General features: G+C 41.5%; 1 protein-coding gene across 1 annotated transcript; it reads left to right on the forward strand.

Moving 5' to 3' along the window:
* Nucleotides 1-6,121: 6,121 nt before the first annotated feature.
* Nucleotides 6,122-7,288, forward strand: LOC306997164 (putative nuclease HARBI1). The gene is made up of 3 exons (XM_079610288.1): nt 6,122-6,687; nt 6,863-6,978; nt 7,093-7,288. Exons 1-3 carry the CDS (start codon nt 6,255-6,257, stop codon nt 7,246-7,248), a joined length of 705 nt encoding a protein of 234 aa, XP_079466414.1. The 5' UTR covers nt 6,122-6,254; the 3' UTR covers nt 7,249-7,288.
* The last annotated feature ends 11,938 nt before the right edge of the window (nt 7,289-19,226 follow it).

Raw genomic sequence — 19,226 nt, forward strand, 5'->3', positions numbered from 1 at the left:
GAGGTGGGCTGATTGTCTGTTGTTCCGAGTGGAATGTAGTGGAAGAAGACACGGAGGTAGGTGCTTATGTGTGTGAGTGTCCATAGGTGTTGGCCATTCGTATAGCCCAGGGGAAAAAGCTGTTTGTCAACCTGCTGGTGTGCGATTTGGTTGACCTGTAGCGTCTCCCCGAGGGCAACAGATCAAACAGGGGGTAAGCAGGGTGCGAAGGATCTCTTGTGATGGCCTTGGTTCTCCTGAGGCAGCATGATGTAGAAATGTTTTCCAGGCTGGGCAGAGGACAGCCGATGATCCTTTGGGCAGTGTTAACCCCCTGGGGTCGGCAAACGCGCGGGCGCGTTTTGCTCGTTTTTTTTTACATAGCAGCAAAATAGACCTAAAATACTCAGTCAGTTTTGGTCATACAGCCTTAAGAAATATGAGAAAATAAGCTGTTAAATGTCTACTTTTTTATGTGTCCACTTACAATCGAAATAAAACATTGTGCTTTTGTAAAATAAAGAAAGTAAACAGGGAGTGCTTTATGCCTCTCCATCTCCGTGAACTTTTTTTCTGAAGCACGTTTCTAAATTTAAACAAATCTCAGCGAATACTATTCACTCAGACATGAGCTATATATCTCTATAATCATTTAAGTGTGTAGTTTTAAATTATCTAATTCAAAACTAAAACAAATATTCTCTGTTTATGTAATCTATATAAAAAGAGCGAGAGATCAGCTGTGCTCATTATCTTTCTGCCACCTCATTACTCCGTTAATGTGACACGCCCATCGAGACCGCGCGCTATTCAAACGCAGATAATCTGAAGCAACACGCAAACCAGTCAACGCCCACAACAGCTGGACAACACGCTCGCTGTGAGGAATAATAATATCGTGATAATTCTGGAAATTTTACCTCAAACGTGCTGGAGTAATAATAATAATAATAATAATAATAATAATACATTTTATTTGCTGGCGCCTTTCAAGACACCCAAGGACACCTTACAGAAAAAATAAAAAATAAAAAATAAACAAGACATTAATACAAGCCCAACAATAATATCAATAGTAAAATCAAATGAATATGTACGATCTTGATGCTAAAAACCATTAAGTCCAGTAAGTTGAATTGGAATGATACAATTTATGTAGGATAAGCTAATCTAAACAGATGTGTTTTAAGTTGTGATTTGAAATGATGGATAGAGTCCAATTGGCGAATGTGAAGTGGGAGAGAGTTCCAGAGACGTGGGGCAGAGCGGCTGTAGGCTCTAGCCCCCATGGTGCTAAGTCTGAATGTTGGTACAGTTAAAATTTCAGCCGTAGAGGAACGAAGTGTTCGAGAAGGATTATAGGGAAGAAGCAGGTCTGAGAGGTATGAGGGTGCAAGGTCATGGAGGGCTTTGAAGGTAAGCAGCAAAATTTTGTAATTAATCCGGTGAGAAACAGGAAGCCAGTGGAGCTGAATAAGAAGTGGTGTAATATGATCAGTTGATCTAGTGCAGGTGATAATCCGAGCTGCCGAGTTCTGAATGGACTGGAGACGATGGAGAAGTTTATTTGTGGAGCCAATGAGGAGGGCGTTGCAGTAGTCAATGCGGGATGTGATCAGGGCATGAACAAGGACCTGTGTACTGTGTTGGGAGAGGGAAGGGCGGAGTCTAGAGATGTTGCGGAGGTGAAAGTAAGAAGTCCGAGTGATATTGCTGATGTGAGGGCCAAAGGAAAGTGTACTGTCTAGAATGACACCGAGGCTTTTGACTTGGGAGGAGGTGGGAATCGGAGAACCATCAACTGACATAGTAAACGGTCGGAGTAGCCGAACAACGGATCCAGCTGCAGATCATCAGTAAGTGCTTTGTTCTAATCGCGATATGAAATGGTGTCTGTAAACCGCAAAAGACTGTTTAAATTTGAATCGCGTTTCTGTGTTTGAATGAATGAACGGCACAGACGCATGTTGTTTACTACAGCTCGCGCGAGTTTCGCTTTTAGCAAACTATCTATATTGCCTACTGAGATGAGTAAAAATCAACTGAATACGTTGAAATAAAATGTATTTGTATAAGCAACATATTAAACTGCAAATTAACATTTATGCCCTAATATATATTATAAAAGACCATATGTTACAGACGAAATATGAAAGACAAAATTTCGTTTTGGATAGATTATTTATAAAGCTTTTACTGCCACATCAAAACCTAATTTACAAGGTGCAAACAAAATCTTAAAAGGTCAATATAAGCCTTCTCTATAAATTATTTTTGTGTTTTTTTAGTGACAAATTTGGGGAGAGGATAGCCTACATAATCCAAAACTTTCTGAAAATACGAATGAGAATTAACTGCACAATTACTAGAAATGTTTACCTTGGATATTATACAATTTGCAAGCATACAGTTTGTGGAAAAATACACTTTTTTCAAGATGTTTCCAACTCTGAACCAATTCTGTAGTAATATATATATATATATATATATATATATACCGGTATATATATGTATGTATGTATATATGTATGTATATATGTGTGTGTGTTGTCTTTGCATTTTTTCTTGTAGCCACAGTGACACCTAAGGCTCATTAGTATGCACTGCAGCATTAGCAGGTCTTTGTCTTCAGGTGTGAATGAGGACATTATTCATGACCTTGTTGGATCATTCACGCCCACCTGCATATTGCCTTTCCAAACAAAAAGTGTCTTACAAAATTTAAATCAATCTATTGTTTAATGTGAACGATTAGCCCGGATGATTTTCAGATCATTTTGAAGTAAATACTCTAGCCGACAAGATCCATTAGTCAAAAGTATTGTGGGAATATGTGAAGTTGGTCGTTTGTGGTCTTATATCAGACAATTTAAGTTTGAGTTTTTTGAATAACCACGCATAAATAATATTCTCTCAAAAATGCAAACATGTACATACATGTTGCTCACATATTATGATAGCCATGTTCGTGCTAAATAGAGTGTAATTACACCTTTGCCATTAATGTTTATAAGCAACTGAAAAAAATACAAATATCAGGGCATGTCAAAACATCTCAAGGACCCCAAAAACACCTTAGACTCCAGAGGGTTAATGACCCTCTGCACCGCCTTCCTGTCCGCAGCTGTGGAGCCTGCATACCACACACTTATACAGTGTGTTAGTACGCTCACCACAGAGGAGTGATAGAAGGCCAGGAGGAGCTTCGTGTCCAGATTGTTCTTCCTGAGGACACGCAGGAAGTGTAGCCGCTGCTGAGCCTTCTTAACCAGGGCCCTGATGTTGTAGGTCCATGAGTGGTCAGAAGAGATGTGGGTGCCCAGAAACCTAAAGGTGGTGACAATTTCCACCCGATCTCCATTTATGAGGAGGGGAGTGTAGTCCTGTCTGTGCTTCCTGAAATCCAGAATTAGTTCTTTTGTTTTAAGGATATTCAGGGTCAGGTTATTGTCTGAGCACCAACGCGACAGATCCTTCACCTCTGCCCTATACGCTGTCTCGTCCCCATCGGAGATACATCCAACCACTGTGGTGTCGTCCGCATATTTTATTATGTGGTTGGTTGGGTGGCTTGGAGAGCAGTCATAGGTGTATAGCGCGTACAGCAGAGGGCTCAGAACGCAGCCTTGAGGAGAACCAGTGCTGAGTGTGAGTGTGGAGGAGTGGTGTGGGCCAAGTCTCACAGATTGTGGGCGGTTAAAAAGAAAGTTTTTAATCCAGATGCAGGTGGTTAGGGGGATCTGTAGCTCTATCAGTTTACTGTAAAGAATGTCTGGAATGATTGTATTGAAAGCTGAGCTGTAGTCCACGAAGAGCATCCTCACATAACTCTTCTTAGTTTCCAAATGGCTCAGCGCTGTGTGGAGTGTGAGTGCGATGGCATCCTCTGTGGACCTGTTCGCCCTATAGGCAAACTGGTGGGGGTCGAAGGAGGGAGGGAGACAGTCTCTAATATGCTGAGAGACTGATCGCTCCAGGCACTTCATGATTATCGACGTTAGAGCGATGGGTCTGTAATCATTTAAACTGTCTATTGCAGGTTTTTTGGGGATGGGAATGATGGTAGAGGCCTTCAGACATGTGGGGACGATGGCATGTGTCAGGGAGAGATTGAAAAGTTTGGTGAGGATCCCTGTCAGCTGGTCTGCACATGCTTTAACCACCGCTCCCGGGATGCCGTCGGGACCAGCAGCTTTCCTGGGGTTCACTGCTCAGTTTCTTCCTCACCTCGTGCTCCTGAAGCGAGAGAGGTAGAGTGCTGGGGCCGGTGGGAGACAGTGATTGCAGGTGTGTGGTGGTGGTAGTCTCGAACCGGGCAAAGAAGCTGTTTAGCTCCTCTGCCAGGGTGCTGCTGCTGGAGGATGTGGGAGGGGGGCGGCCTTTATAGTTAGTTAGGGCCTGGATGCCCCTCCACATCTGTCGTGGGTTGTTGTCGACCAGATGTCCCTCTACTTTCCTCTTGTAGCAGTCCTTTGCCTGTTTAATGCCCCTCCTCAGGTCAGCTCTGGCAATGCTGTAGAGAGCTCTGTCTCCCGTCTTGAAAGCCAAGTTACGAGCTCTGATCAGGGTCTGGACTGCACTTGTCATCCAGGGCTTCCTGTTAGGAAAGATCCGGATGCGTCTCTCCGCTGTGACGTTTTCAATACAGCACTTGATGTAAAAAAGGACAGACTCTGTGTATGTGTCCAGGTCCTGATCTTCAAAGATACTCCACTCTGTACAGGCAAAGCAGTCTTGCAGCTGAGTGAGGGCATCTTCAGGCCAGGCTGTGATGGTCTGTGTGGCTGGTTTTGTTTGCCTCCTGAGGGGGGTGTAGGCCGGACAGAGGAGCAGAGAGAGGTGGTCTGATTGTCCAAGATGGGGGAGGGGAGACACTCTATAGGCATGTTTAATATTAGAGTAAACATGATCTAATGTGTTCTCTCCCCTAGTAGCACACTTGATGTGCTGATGGAATTTGGGGAGAACAGACTTAAGATGCGCTTTATTAAAGTCCCCCGCGATGATATGAAAACCATGCGGATGGGCCCTCTGTTGTTTATTTACAATGAGCTGAAGCTGGCCGAGTGCCGTGCTAACGTTAGCATTTGGGTTGATGTAAACAATAGTCACAATAACTACCGTTAGCTCCCGTGGCAGATAAAAGGGTCGGCACTGGACAGACATGGCCTCTAGGTCCGGTGAGCAATAAGTGTCGATTACTGTACTGTTCGTGCACCAATCCTCCAGTACATAAACACAGAGTCCACCTCCTCTGATCTTACCGGAGGCTTCGGTCCGGTCATGGCGGTGGATGGTGCGGCCTACTAGCTCTACTGTAGCATCAGGGATTTGTGGGTGTAACCAGGTTTCACTGACCATCAGCAAACAACACTCACGGATTAGATGATTGTAGGCGATCCTTGACTGCAGCTCATCTATCTTGTTTGCCAGGGATCTAGCGTTCATGAGAAGAATAGATGGTAGCGGAGGTCGGTGCGGCTGTTTCCTTAGCCGGGCTAGCAGGCCTGCCCGACATCCCCGTTTCTGTTTTCTCTCCTTGCGCCGCCTCCGGCGCCTCCCGGGCCCGACAACAATCCATAGGGCGCCCGGTGGTCTCGCTATCTCCGGCGGGATGTTATGAGTCCGTGTAAAAGCACTGGTAATTTCCATTTTCGCCAAAAATCCGATGCCTATCAGATTTTGACGGTCGTAGATTGACTTACTTATGCATGAGTGTGTCAGGAAAAGACAAAACGTACATAAAAAACACAAAAAGGTGCAAAGTAGCTGGGAGCCTCGGGCCGCTGCGTCCGTGCGCGCCGCCATCTTGCTTCACACAATACACAGTATTATTATTGTCTAACCCGTATTATGAATGACATTTGACAAATTGCTTTGTTCCTTTTTTGGATAAAAGCGTCTTCTAAATGTCGCCTAATAAATGTTATAATAATGATGATAATTATTATTATTATTTGCGTGCACGGACCCCAAACACACCGCGTCTTCTGAAGGCCTGTTCACACCAGGGGCCTGTACCATGAAGCCGGTTTAGGTGGCTAGCCAGCTATGTTTCAGCTTAGTTTCCGCCAACCCTGGGTTTTAGGTACTATGAAAGTAGCTCGGCTTTAATCGGTGTTCGTTGCCATGCTATCTTACGCTGCACGGCTAGCCTGCTCCGGGGCAGGTTAAGTTCTGGATTCGAGATCTCAGACTGAGGTTTGACCAATCAGCTGTGAGCAAAGAAACATATAGGTGACGTAACTGATTCCCAGCGTCTGTTCTCTGTTGCAATGGCTTCACCTTTTCTCCCAAATCCCGTGGACATCTCCGCACAAATTGTTAGACGAGCACTTCGTAGAGAAAGAGTTTTTAGGGACAGACAAAATCCCTTTGACTTTCCTGATATTTACTTGTATGAAAGATACAGATTTTCCGCGGAAGGAATGTCTTATCTTTGCGAATTTCTTGAGCCGCACATAACAAATGTGACTCGTCGAAGCCATGCCCTTACTGTACCGCAAATGGTATGTATTGCGTTGCGGTTTTTTGCAAGTGGTACATACTTGTATGCGGTCAGTGATGCAGAGAATCTAGGGAAAAACACGGTCTGTCGAACAATTCGCAAGGTGGTCCTCGCTCTGCAGGGGTACATAAATAGCTTCATTGTGTTCCCTGGACATTTATTTACCATGTCCATAAAAGAGGGCTTTTATAAAATTGCCGGTAAGATATATTGATAGGGTGACATCACATGAACAAATGTAACCTTTCACACTCATTTTTTTTTTCTTCAAAAAAAATATTTCACACTTAGAAATCTATTATAGCCTACAATAGTCTGCAGTAGCTACCTGTTAAGAAATGTTTTAAATATATATATGTTTAATTCCTATGATAGGATTCCCTAGAGTCATAGGAGCAATAGACTGCACACATATTGCAATCTCCACAGCTCTGGGAGAACATGAGGCAGATTATGTGAACAGAAAGTCCTTTCACAGCCTTAATGTTCAGGTAGGGCTACTATATAGCCTATGTGAAATTTATTTTTATTTGCATTGAGATCAATCTTTAAATAAATAGTAACTAACAGATAGGACATTGATTTACTGTACATTTCATCTGCAGATGACTTGTGATCATGAATGCATGATCACAAGCTTGGATTCCAAATGGCCTGGCTCAGTGCATGACTCACGAATTTTCCGTGAGTCTATTTTGTGTCAGCGCTTTGAGGAAGGCAAGTTAAATTTGGTACAGTACACTTTACATTTTTTATTTTAATTGCAAAACTTACAAATTTTTCAGAAAGGAGCGAGTACCGCCACAAAACCAGCTTCTCCCCGATGAAATTGACCCCATCACACTTGACCACCCAGTTGGGGCAGCTGTCAGAGATGCAATCACAACACAATATTTTACTTAATAAAAGCACACTGACACTGCAGATATGACTCAAACTGTTTTATTGGTCATGTGGCTAGGGAGGAAGAAAGAAAGAAAGAAAAATTACATTAATAGACATTCATAGTGTTCATACTAAAGCGTTACTTGGTTAAAAAAAAAGTTCACATACTGAGATCTGTTTTTTCCAGCTTTTTGATCTCCAATTTAATTTTTTTAATTTGGAGCCTCCTCAGCTCACAGTCTAGTTCCTTTAACTCACAGTCTAGTTCTAGACTCCTTTTGTAAAGGGCCCTGACTGAGTCTGTTTCCACCTGAAACAATTCCACCACAAACATGATCATTACAAGTTTTCTGGAGGTTGATCAAATCACAAAAAGTGGCATGATGACTTTCTACAAAAATAGGACTGACTGTAATTTATGTCAGGGGTTTAAAGCATTACCTTGTTCACATTCCTTCTGTAGCCCATTGAGGTAGAGGCTTCAGTTTCTGGGGCAGGTTGTGAAAATTCCTACAATAAAAGAGATGTGTAAGGGCCAGTCACTTAAAGGTAGGGTAGGTAGGATTTATATAAAAACGTTTTACCAAATTTGATTAAACTTTCTATATATATCAATGCATAATTAAAATGTAAGTACTCTGATAAAAAGAGTATAAAAATCGAGTGACTCTAGACCGTTTAATCTTCATTAAACACAGCTCATTATTTCCATTCGGGACGAATCACAGGATTGGCCTGCGCGACTGTCACTCTCCGTCGCCATGACTACCGCCGTTATTACTGGCTCTGCCCACGTGCGCGCAGTCGCGCACCCGTTTTTAGGTGGGAGTGAATGGAATTAATGAGCTGTGTTTATTGAAGATTAAATACACTAGAGTCACTCGGTTTTTTATACTCTCTATTTCAGAGTACTTGCATTTTAATTATGCATTGGTATATAAAGACAGTTTAAACAAATTTGAATAAAAGTTTTTTTTAGACAATTCTGACCTACCCTACCTTTAATTATGACATTAAAATGTGTGACATAATAATAAAAAGCCCAGTGCATTCACCTCAGCAACTGTCTCAGAACACACAGACAGAGTGTCTTCATCATTTGGTTCACCCTAATAAATAAAAGTCAAATATAAAGCATAGCTGTTATAAAGCAGGTTAAGTTCATGGTGTTCTGTCTGCTGCATATACTGACCTCTGTGTGGGAGACTGTGTGCATGTGTGCTGGCTTCAACAGGGACACTGTATTTCCCTCTACTGCAGAACAGAGTCAGACATATTTAACCCTTTTTAAAATATTAGTAATGCATTGCACACACATACCCAGTGTCACTTGCTTAGAGGAGCCAGCACCAGGGTCAGACTGCACAGCACTTGCAATGGCATCCATAATCGGCCGCCCCTTATTGCTACTCAGCGCCAACTCCTCTGCCACAGTGTAATTTTGAGGAGGTGGCCCTCCCCCAGTTTTCCGTCACACTTTTTTCTGTTTGCTGCAAACAAGTTTTTATGATTAAATGTTCACAAAAATAATAAAAGGTTGTGGTAAATACTCACCACTTTGAATGATATTTTTATATTTTGTCTTGATCTGCTGCCAAGAACGTTTGGGGTTGCATCTAAAAATCAATGAATATCAATCTTTCTTAGGATGTAATAGCCGTATACATTCACATTTTACATACATCTACACACACGTATGTACAGTATGCATGCATGCATGTATATCAACATGAATACACACGTCTATTTTAGCATTTAATACATTTTTATTATGATTACATCATTTTACATTAATTGTTTAACTTACGCATTAACGCAATCAGCAATCTTCCTCCACGATTCTTCTCTTGCTTTGGCAGCAGAGACAGTATTACTGCGTGCTTGAAAAACACTTTTATATTCGTCATATTTTTGAATAATCATTTCTTGCTCCTGCGCTGAAAAATATATAGCTCTCGCTCTATCCATTTCGAATGCGATTGGTTGTTCAGTGCCGACGTCACTCTTTTATGTGCACGCGCGCGTGGATTAATCATAGTTTAAGATCAAAGCCTGAGTTGACAAAGAAAGTTGATGAGCTCCGTCATGGTACCAATAAAGCCTGATTGCATCGGTTCGGTTTTGTCAACTCAAAACTAATCCTGTAACCCCGAGTTTGTTCAGCTACCTTCATGGTACAGGCCCCAGGCCGACGTTTAACGCCCCATGACTAAACAAAGGGCGCCAATGTGAGTGCGCACACCGACGCGAAAAACACCACGCATAAAAGCGTAATTTTTTTTTAAAACGTCTCAGCCTCCTTTTTTTGGTTTGACGCATCGCGTCAAAAACTATCCAACCAATGAGATTGGCGCTTTTGCTCACGTGTCTGGAGCTTCTGAAGTTACAGTAAAACACAACTTGGGGGGCGCTCAAACACAAAATGGTCTTACCAAGCACACATACGTAACGGCAAAGAAGATATACACCAAGTTGCGTCTACACTGCCGGGAAGAAATAAGACGAGGAAGATGCAAGGCAAGATGAATGTAGAGCTGTTGGTCTCGTTGGTGTCGGAACATAAATAATTATATGACAAACGTGACAGCGACTACAAAAATATTGATAAAAGAGAACTTATGGAGTGGTATTGCAGAGCAAATGGGCCTTGTTTGTACATACATTACATAGGCTTGTAACTTTTTCCCACAAACGTTTGACAATCACCATCGTTTGTGCTGTAGTGGAGGGGGTTAAACAGAAATGGAAAAGCCTGCAAGATACATATACAAGAAAAAAGCGCGAAGATGATTGCCGAAGTGGACAGGCTGCTGCTAAAAACAAGAAGCCGTGGAAATTTATGAAGGTCATGGAGTTCCTCGCAACATCAACTGAATTTCGAAGGTATTATCATTAGAACATTACAATACATAGCTGTGTGAGCTATACTATAATGCATTGACATTAAACATTGAATAACATGATATCATTGCATGTTCCCTTTTCACCATGTGATCACACCTCTAGTTCAATATATTAGTTTGTGTTCTGTGTATAGGTAACGTTAACCTCTGCTGAAATGTTGTTGCCAGACATATGGTACATTAAAATGAGTATGAATCTAAAAAAAAACTATTTGATTTAAAAATCGAGGTGGTAGGTCAAATCGATTCATATTTTCAACAAATCTATTTTTTTTCTCCCCCTCTTCAAAATAGCGTATAATACATACATTTTGCATTCTCCAAATGTTCCTTCAGGGTTTCCGTAGCACGCTCCCTGTGGCGCGGGCCTCTGCCCCTCCCCCGAGGGCAGAGCATACATACACAAACAACATGGCAGAAACAGCCGGCGAAGGAGAGTAACTCCTTCCAAAAAAATGCTCTTCAACTTCAGTCGTGTGGAATTGGTTTGGATTTACGGCATCTGATGAGGAACAGACTACACCTCGATGCAAATTATGTCTTAAGGCTGTTGTTGTTGCTGGTAGCAGTAGCCTACGACAAATCTGTTTCAGCATTTAACCCTCTGGGGTCGGCAAACGCGTTTTTTTTTTTTTTAAGTCAGAAGTGACTTGAGTAGAAGTTGAAGTGCTCTTTAAGCACCACACTTAAGTAGAAGTACTAAAGTATTCAACATTTTTTGTACTTAACCCTCTGGGCTAGTTTTTTTTTTTTTACATAGCAGCAAAATAGACTTAAAATACTCTGTCATTTTTGGTCATAAAGACTTAAGAAATATGAAATAATAAGCTGTTAAATGTCTACTTTTTTATGTGTCCACTTACAATCGAAATAAAACATTGTGCTTTTGTAAAATAAAGAAAATGAACAGGGTGTCCTTTCTGCCTCTCCGACTCGTGAACTTTTTTTCTGGTGCACGTCTCTAAACTTAAACAAAACTCAGCGAATACTATTCACCCAGGCATGAGCAATATATCTTTATAATAATTTAAGTGTGTACTTTTAAATTATCTAATTCAAAACAAGTTTAATCAGATGAATGTCATCTTGCGAGGCTGTGAGGAATAATCCTGGGAAACTTACCTCAGAAGTGCTGGTTTCACTTCGAAGAGCAATGGATCCAGTTGAGAATTAGTAGTACGTTTTTTATTCTTATATACTTTGTTCTAATCGCTATGTGGAATAGTATCTGTAAACCGCTAAAAGACTGTGATATGAATTGCGTTTCTGTGTGTGATGAATGAACGGCACATATGCGCGCTGTTGCTACAAGTTGTGACTAGTTTTGGATAGACTATAAAGTTTTTACTGTAAAATAGAGATCAAATAAGCTTTTGTTAGCCAGTTTCTGCTCATATGTTAAATATATAGTATGTTTTGTCAAAAATAAACTCATCAATTAAGATGTTATACTGTTTGTTCCAATGTAACATTAGGCTATATCAAACTAATGAATCCTTAACTTTGAAATATGTATGATAAAATGTACACCTGAAATATTGTTACAATTGTAATTGTTGTTGATTTACATGTGAACACTTTTTAATAAAATATATTTACAAGGTAGATGTAAAATAATCTTTATAGGTCAATATAAGCCTTCTCATTATATTATGTATTATTGTTTTTTATTAGTGACACATTTGGGCAGAGGATGTATTCCAAAACTTTCTGAAAATACAGAGATTAACTGCACAATTACTAGAAATGTTTACCTTGGATATTATACAATTTGCATGTATCCAAAAAATTGTGAAAAAAAGAGAAAAGTTTCTAAATCTAACTTCGAACCAATTCTGTAGAATGGCCCATATAGCCTATTTGAACAGGATTTGTTTCCAGGTATGACTCTGTACTAAAAAGGTGCTTTTCAATTTAATGAATCAATCAATATTACTATTGATTAGCATTACCAAACATGGACGTTTTATTATTATTTTAATTTAAATACTGTGAAGCTGCTTTGATACAATCTGTATTGTGAAAAGCGCTATACAAATATTCTTGACTTGACTTGACTTTTGACTTTAATTTATGCCACATTTACACATAGCCGGGAATTTAGAGAAACGAAAGTCTATTGTGAATTGTGAGGTTTACTGTTAAGTACTTCATTGATTGATTATGCTGAGGGAATATAGGCCATCATTCATCATGGTAATATCAAATGTGATTATTTTCAGATAGGTTTACTTCTGCAAATGAGCATGTTTTAATACATTTTCTTTGGTCTACTCTGTAAAGGCTGAACTGAAGGGACACCGGCATGAACTGTTAAAGAGGAAGCTGCCCGTTGTAATTGATGTGCAATTGTGATTAGTAAAAAAGTGTTTTGCCAATACTGGTATTTTATATTAGTACTGTATTTTGTTCATAACCTGTTTGGGGACTTGTTTTTATAGTGTGAAATGTTACCCTGAGCAGGTAAAATATTTTTGTACCAAGAGCCTTTAGTTAAGGCCTCTTGAAGTTTTTTTTTACTTGAAAAGTGCCTATTGCTTGAACAGCAGTACTGAAGAGGCAGCTTATATGCACTACTTTATTCAATTTTTGAATTCCTCTTGAAGTCTAAGTTTACTTGAAATATGCCTTTATTTATTATTTGACAATTTGCACTACAAATGCCACTTTTTTGCACTTCTATGCTTGTCTGATTTTCTGGATTAATGACAAACATCTCTTCAGAAATAAAATGTCTGAAAAATTAAGACGTGTCTTTGTGTTTATTCAATATGGTTCAAACCAGATCAACCTATTATAGAAAGCGTTCACACAGGACCGTTTAGAATTTCTCATTCTTTATGTGGATAATGGCATTCTACCAAACAACTAACATTTACACTTTGCAATGTCGATACATTACATCCAAGTGACTTGTAAACATGTACAATGTAAAGAACAGAAAACTGTAAACATGTTTGCTTTAACATGTTGTAAATTTAAATGCTTAACACATTGAAATGTAGCCAAAACATACTGCCTAAGTACTGGCATGTAAGGAGCACACAGTGTTTAGGTCTGTAATGAACATAGGCAAAATATTGTGAACTATGACAATGAGAACTTTAAACTTTGAGATGTCATACCTCATACTTTCGGCTGCCATGCACGCTCCCAGGCCATTTCACTACCACATCCATGAAGGCATATTTATAATCGCAGGTGGCTTGAATGTTTAATGTAAACTTCCCTTTCCTATTGATGTAATCAGTGGAATTGGCGGGTGGTTGCTTTATCTCTACATGCGTCCCATCCACAGCACCTAGGCACTGAGGGAGGCCATGAGCTTCTTCAAATCCCTGCACAAGTTGCTGGACAGCAGCTTCGGATCTCGGCAGTGTTATATATTTAGTACCCATGTGGACAGTTATCGCTCTGCACACCTTTCTGATTATTATTGAAACGGTCGATCTAGACAGGCTGAATGCATTGGCCGTCTTACGTAGTCTACCCTCATCAGCTAAATAGTATAGGGTGAGGGCAACTTTTTTTCTCTACACTGACCGCCGACCGCATGACAGTAGTCTGACCTTCTATGGAGGGACGCAGTAACTCCGAAAGCGTCAGTAAAGATGACCGTAACATTCGGAAGTTCTCATCCCATTCCTCCGGGAGCACAATTTCTTTCTCAAAGTTTTCCCACCAGACCGCGGTTCGCCCAGGTCGGATCCAAAACCGACGACGTTGACAGGCAATGTACCTACGTCTAGGAAGGGAAAGCTGCTGTAAAAATGCTGACCTCCATGCACTCCTTCGCATATGCTCCTCGATATAGTAGAGCAGTTGTATTTGCAAATGCAAACAGGCCAAAAGCGTTTGCAGAAAAGTAAAAATGAGTACCACCTAAACAGCATCCATGATCAGTAGTCGAACAAACTGTAAAAATAGGGCGCTCACATGACGTTAAGCATTACCTGGCGCATAATGTGTGACGTTTGAGGACCTAAAACCCTGTTTCTTCCAGTTGACACGGCAACACATAACCGCCGTTTTCAGAAGTCTCCACTTTGCCCCTTGAGTTTTTAGTAATAATCATTTTCTGGGATAAAAACTGAGTTTTCGTGTAAATGAGAGGCCAAAACGCAGGGAAATATCTGTGTTTTCCCTTCGTGTAAACGGGGCCTTATATTTGGATTATATATATATTTATTTATTTTGTCCTCACATTCTTTCTTGTGCAAACACCTGAATGAAAGGCTCATTGTGCAAGCTCATTATGCAGGTCATTATGCGGGTCATTGTTTCCTCAGGTGTGAACCACTTACTATTCATGATGGTGTTGGATCATCCACGCCCTGCGCATATTGCCTTTCCAAACAAAAAGTGTTTTACAAAATTTAAATCAATGTATTGTTTTATGTGAGTGACTAGGCAGGATGATTTTCAGATCATTTTGAAGGAAAAACTATAGGCGACAACATCCATTACTCAAAAGTATTGTGAACACATATTTACTATGTGTTTTGTGGCGTTATTTCAGACACTTACATTTTTTTGTTTTTTAAATAACCATGCATAAACATTATTCTCTCAAAAATACAAATATGTTCATGCATGTTGCTCACATATTATGGTAGCCCTGTTTGTGATAAATAGAGTGTAATTACACCTTTGCCATGAATATGTTTATAAGCAACTGAAAAAAGCACAAATGTCAGGGCATGTCAGAACATCCCAAGGACCCCTAAAACATCTTAGACCCCAGAGTGTTAATGGACTAACATAAAAATTAAAGACAGCTGATTTAATTGTGTAGAAATTAAAGACAAAATAAAGCCTAAAGAGAGTCTTTCCACTCTGCAATGGTCTGGCCAGATGCTGGACAGTACCACTTTCCTCTAACCTGGGAATGGCCTTGGCCACATATTTTACACTCATAATGGTAATGTTCCTTTGTGTGATGCTACTTTGGTGGCTCCCCTCTTGCCACATGCTCTTGATCCTCAAGTGCTGCCTTGTGCTGTCTCCATGCACGCTGTCGGTTCTGAGGAGGTGGTGGAACTGATGGCTGTTGGCCTGGCTGAATAGAAGACCAACCCTGAGAGTGCGATGGTGGAACTGATGGCTGGTGGCTCGATGGAAAAGAAGACCAACCCTGAGAGTGCAATGGTGGAACTGATGGCTGGTGGATCGATGGAAAAGAAGATCAACCCTGAGAGTACGATTGTGGAACTGATGGCTGTTGGCCCAGCTGAATAGAAGACCAACCCTGAGACTGCAATGGTGGAACTGATGGCTCGATGGAAAAGAAGACCAACCCTGAGAGTACGATGGTGGAACTGATGGCTGGTGGCTCGATGGAAAAGAAGATCAACCCTGAGAGTACGATGGTGGAACTGATGGCTCGATAGAAAAGAAGACCAACCCTGAGAGTACGATGGTGGAACTGATGGCGGTTGGCCCGGCTAAAGAGAAGACCAACCCTGAGAGTGCGATGGTGGAACTGATGGCTCGATGGAAAAGAAGACCAACCCTGAGAGTACGATGGTAGACCAACCCTGAGAGTGCGATGGTGGAACTGATGGCTGTTGGCTGGGTGGAAAAGACGACCAACCCTGAGAGTGTGATGGTGAAAAGACAAATCAGAATACCAAGGCCAGGCATGCCACCCAGAAAAGTGCTGGGCCCCAGGCCAGTCTGTGCCAGATGGAGATGTGTCTCCAAGCCTAGTGTCTGTGTGCGTAATAGAAGACACTGCAGTTCCAGTTTGTGCATATTTTCGTTGCCGAATAACTGCCTCACCCTCCCGATTTTCAGGCTCCTGGAACTCAATCGCAACATGTCCATGTTCAACAGGCGCAGATGGGAGCTCTCTAGGCTTTGGCAGTGGCTCCTTTGCCAACAGGCTGTGGAAGCCTCACTCCTTGTAGCAAGGTGTCCCGGTCAGTTCTTTTCTGTCTGTCGAGAACCCTGGGAAAGAATAACACAGACATTTTTAGCTTTACCCACAGTACATTCACAAAACATCTCTACTGATTTGTTTTTATAAACTATGTACACTAAACTATCCAAAAACTATCCATCACTTGGATACTTCAGCATTAAAAAAACACGCGACTTTAGCTTATTCACCGTATTCCGAAGCACTTCTACTTCTGTGGAGTGATTTATTCCAACTCTGAGCAAACTCTCTGCTCCTCACCTGGGGCTTCTCAGGTGCTGCGAGCAAATCACTCTGCAGAAGTAGTAGTGCTACGGTTAGAAGATGGCTGTGTCTCATGTGACCTTGTTATTTGTACATGCTGTGACTATACAAATCACAACATATAAATAGGAAAATGCTGGCGTTATTTTGTCAATTATACACAAGTTTTTTTAACCGTTTCCGCTCTACTTCCTGAACTACTCCCGTCGATGCAATCTACTTCCGTTCTGGCGAGCTGGGTTTTTTTTGCTAGCTAGCTCCGTTGTGCCGACAGAGCACTGATATCGCAGTGACAAAGAGGATATAAAAATTACAATTACAACATGAAGTAAAGTGGTTCGGGAACGACGTGTGCGGTAGTTGGTTGCAAAAACTTGAGAAAGCACCTGAACGAGTGGTTAGATAGAGAGTGCTACGACCACAAACCAGCTACGAAGAGGCAATGTCCATGCGCTCCATTGTTTAAATTTTTTCGCAAGCCTGATACCGACTCGGAATCAAGGACCTGGCTGAAGGCATTGAATCTAAAGAAACCACCCCTCAACGTTTTTGTTTGTTCCTATCACTTTGTTGACCAAAAACCTACCAAGGATAATCCTTTCCCAGAGTTGTGGTTGGGATACAATCGCCCTCCCCAGCCAAAGAGGCGTCAACTCACCCAGCGGACCACTGCCTCCCCCCAGATAAAGAAACACAGACTTGAATCTGAGGGAAAGCTATGAAGCTGACAATACTGTTAATTATGAAGAAGTTGTCATACATTAACATTGCTACCGGTATTGTGCTAAGGCAGTTGATTGTTTTGGAGATGGGACAAACAATGCCCACGATAGCTACATCATTAATTGTGTGTGTGTGTGTGTGTGTGTGTGTGTGTGCGTGCCTGCCTGCCTGCCTGCGTTTGCCATACAATGCAAGGTGGCAGGCTGTTGTGATGATGATTGTGTGTGTGCGTGTAATGTTGTAGTACACATTTTTCCATTGTGATGTTTGTAGTGAGAGGACTCTATGCCTGCATTAATTTAGCTCCATCCATGTTTTCTCTTCCCCTTTTTAGGCCCCGTTTACACGATGGGAAAACGCAGATATTTCTCTGCGTTTTGGCCTGTCATTTACACGAAAACGCCGTTTTTATCCCAGAAAACGATCATTTCTAAAAACTCCGGCCAAAGTGGAGATTTCTGAAAACGCCGGTTATATGTTGTCATGTCAACTGGGAGAAACGGGGTTTTAGGGTTCTCTCTTGTCGATTCTGAGGATTCTGATTGGCTTGCATGGCTTTATCCTTCTCCCTACACTGCCGCCCATAGGTTTAGCATAGTTATAAAGGCGCTCGACGGCGTATTTATGCGGGTTGTGTGCACGATGTTATTATTGAAAACGGAGGGGGAGAAATATTAGTTTCTCTAAATACCCGGCTATGTGTAAATGTGGCCTTAGATGCTCCTGAAACCTGTCAGCCTGTCTGTGAGGCCGAGCCTGCTACACCAAAATTTCGAGATGCCCAGACCCAATGGGAGGATCCGTCACATATTGATCACATTTACTGTTCAACAACACAGTCTGTTAAAGTAGACAAGGCCACACAGTGCGAGGCAGAAATGGGTCCTACTGTGACCAGCACCACGGTCATTGATGATGCAAGGTCCCGGCTGTATACAGGAGTGCTTATGGTTCAGTTCTTCACCCTGGTGACGGTGTTGTTGCCTTTCAGTAAGCCATCAATTACCCTTCCTGTTGTTGACCAAATACTTATGACCTTGATGAAAATAAAACTAAACCTAATATTAGGAGATATTGCTCACCGCTTCAATGTGTCTACATCCATGGCAAGCATTGTGATTAGTCACTGGATTGACGTGATGGGTGAACAGTTCAAAGTCCTGATCCCCTGGCTTCCAAGAGAGACCATTCGTGCCACCATGCCCTTGTCGTTTCAGAGGAACTACCCTCGAACCACATGCATCATTGACTGTGACGAAAGTGCCATGCAGAGAGCCACAAACCACGACTCAAGGAGTGACACTTTTAGCCAGTATAAATCACGCAACATGAAATATCTCGTCACTGTGGCCCCTAATGGGCTAATCATGTTTATATTTGATGCCTATGCTGGTAGAAGCAGCGATACGTTTATCACCATGGACAGTGGGTTCCTAGACTATCTGAGGGCTGGTGATAAGGTCATGGCGGACCGTGGGTTGACCATTCGAGACTTGCTTGATGAGAGAAGGGTCAGTTTGAACATCCCTGCTTTCACCTACAGGCGCAATCAGTTGACCAATGAGGAGACGACACGCACCAGGCGAGTAGCCAATGTCCGCATACATGTGGAAAGAGCAATCCAGAGACTGAAGGTGTTTAAGATTTTATCCCAGACTGTTCCCATCAGCATGGCACCGAAACTGGACAACATCTTAACCATCTGTGCTGACCTAGTTAACCTGAAGAGTCCACTGATCAGTGAGGTTTAGAATCTTGCCCTGTGTCCCTGTCTACCAACACCCAGCCATGTTGTTCATTAAATACAGATAAACAACAAATACTGCGTGCATTGTATTTTTTTATATTATTTATGAATATTTTCATAGTGATGTAATTGTGTGGCCTGCTTGTGTATTTTACTTTTTAATACCTGTTAAGATTAAACACGCAATCTTTCTTGTTGAAGCCATTTGTTTAGTTTCCTCAAAACAATTAATTAATCCAGTGTTATTTATGTACAGTATGAGCTTACTATGAATTGTGAACTGTGTTAAAATAAATT

Source organism: Phoxinus phoxinus, assembly GCF_949152265.1.
Source record: "Phoxinus phoxinus genome assembly, chromosome: 4".
Classification (NCBI taxonomy): Eukaryota; Metazoa; Chordata; class Actinopteri; order Cypriniformes; family Leuciscidae; genus Phoxinus; species Phoxinus phoxinus.

Excerpts from the sequence above, each read along its gene's own strand:
- LOC306997164 (XM_079610288.1), top strand. The coding sequence starts at position 6,255 with ATGGCTTCACCTTTTCTCCCAAATCCCGTGGACATCTCCGCACAAATT. Across the intron at positions 6,688-6,862 it reads GGGCTTTTATAAAATTGCCG|GATTCCCTAGAGTCATAGGA; the intron begins GTAAGATATATT and ends TTCCTATGATAG. Across the intron at positions 6,979-7,092 it reads TTCACAGCCTTAATGTTCAG|ATGACTTGTGATCATGAATG; the intron begins GTAGGGCTACTA and ends TTTCATCTGCAG.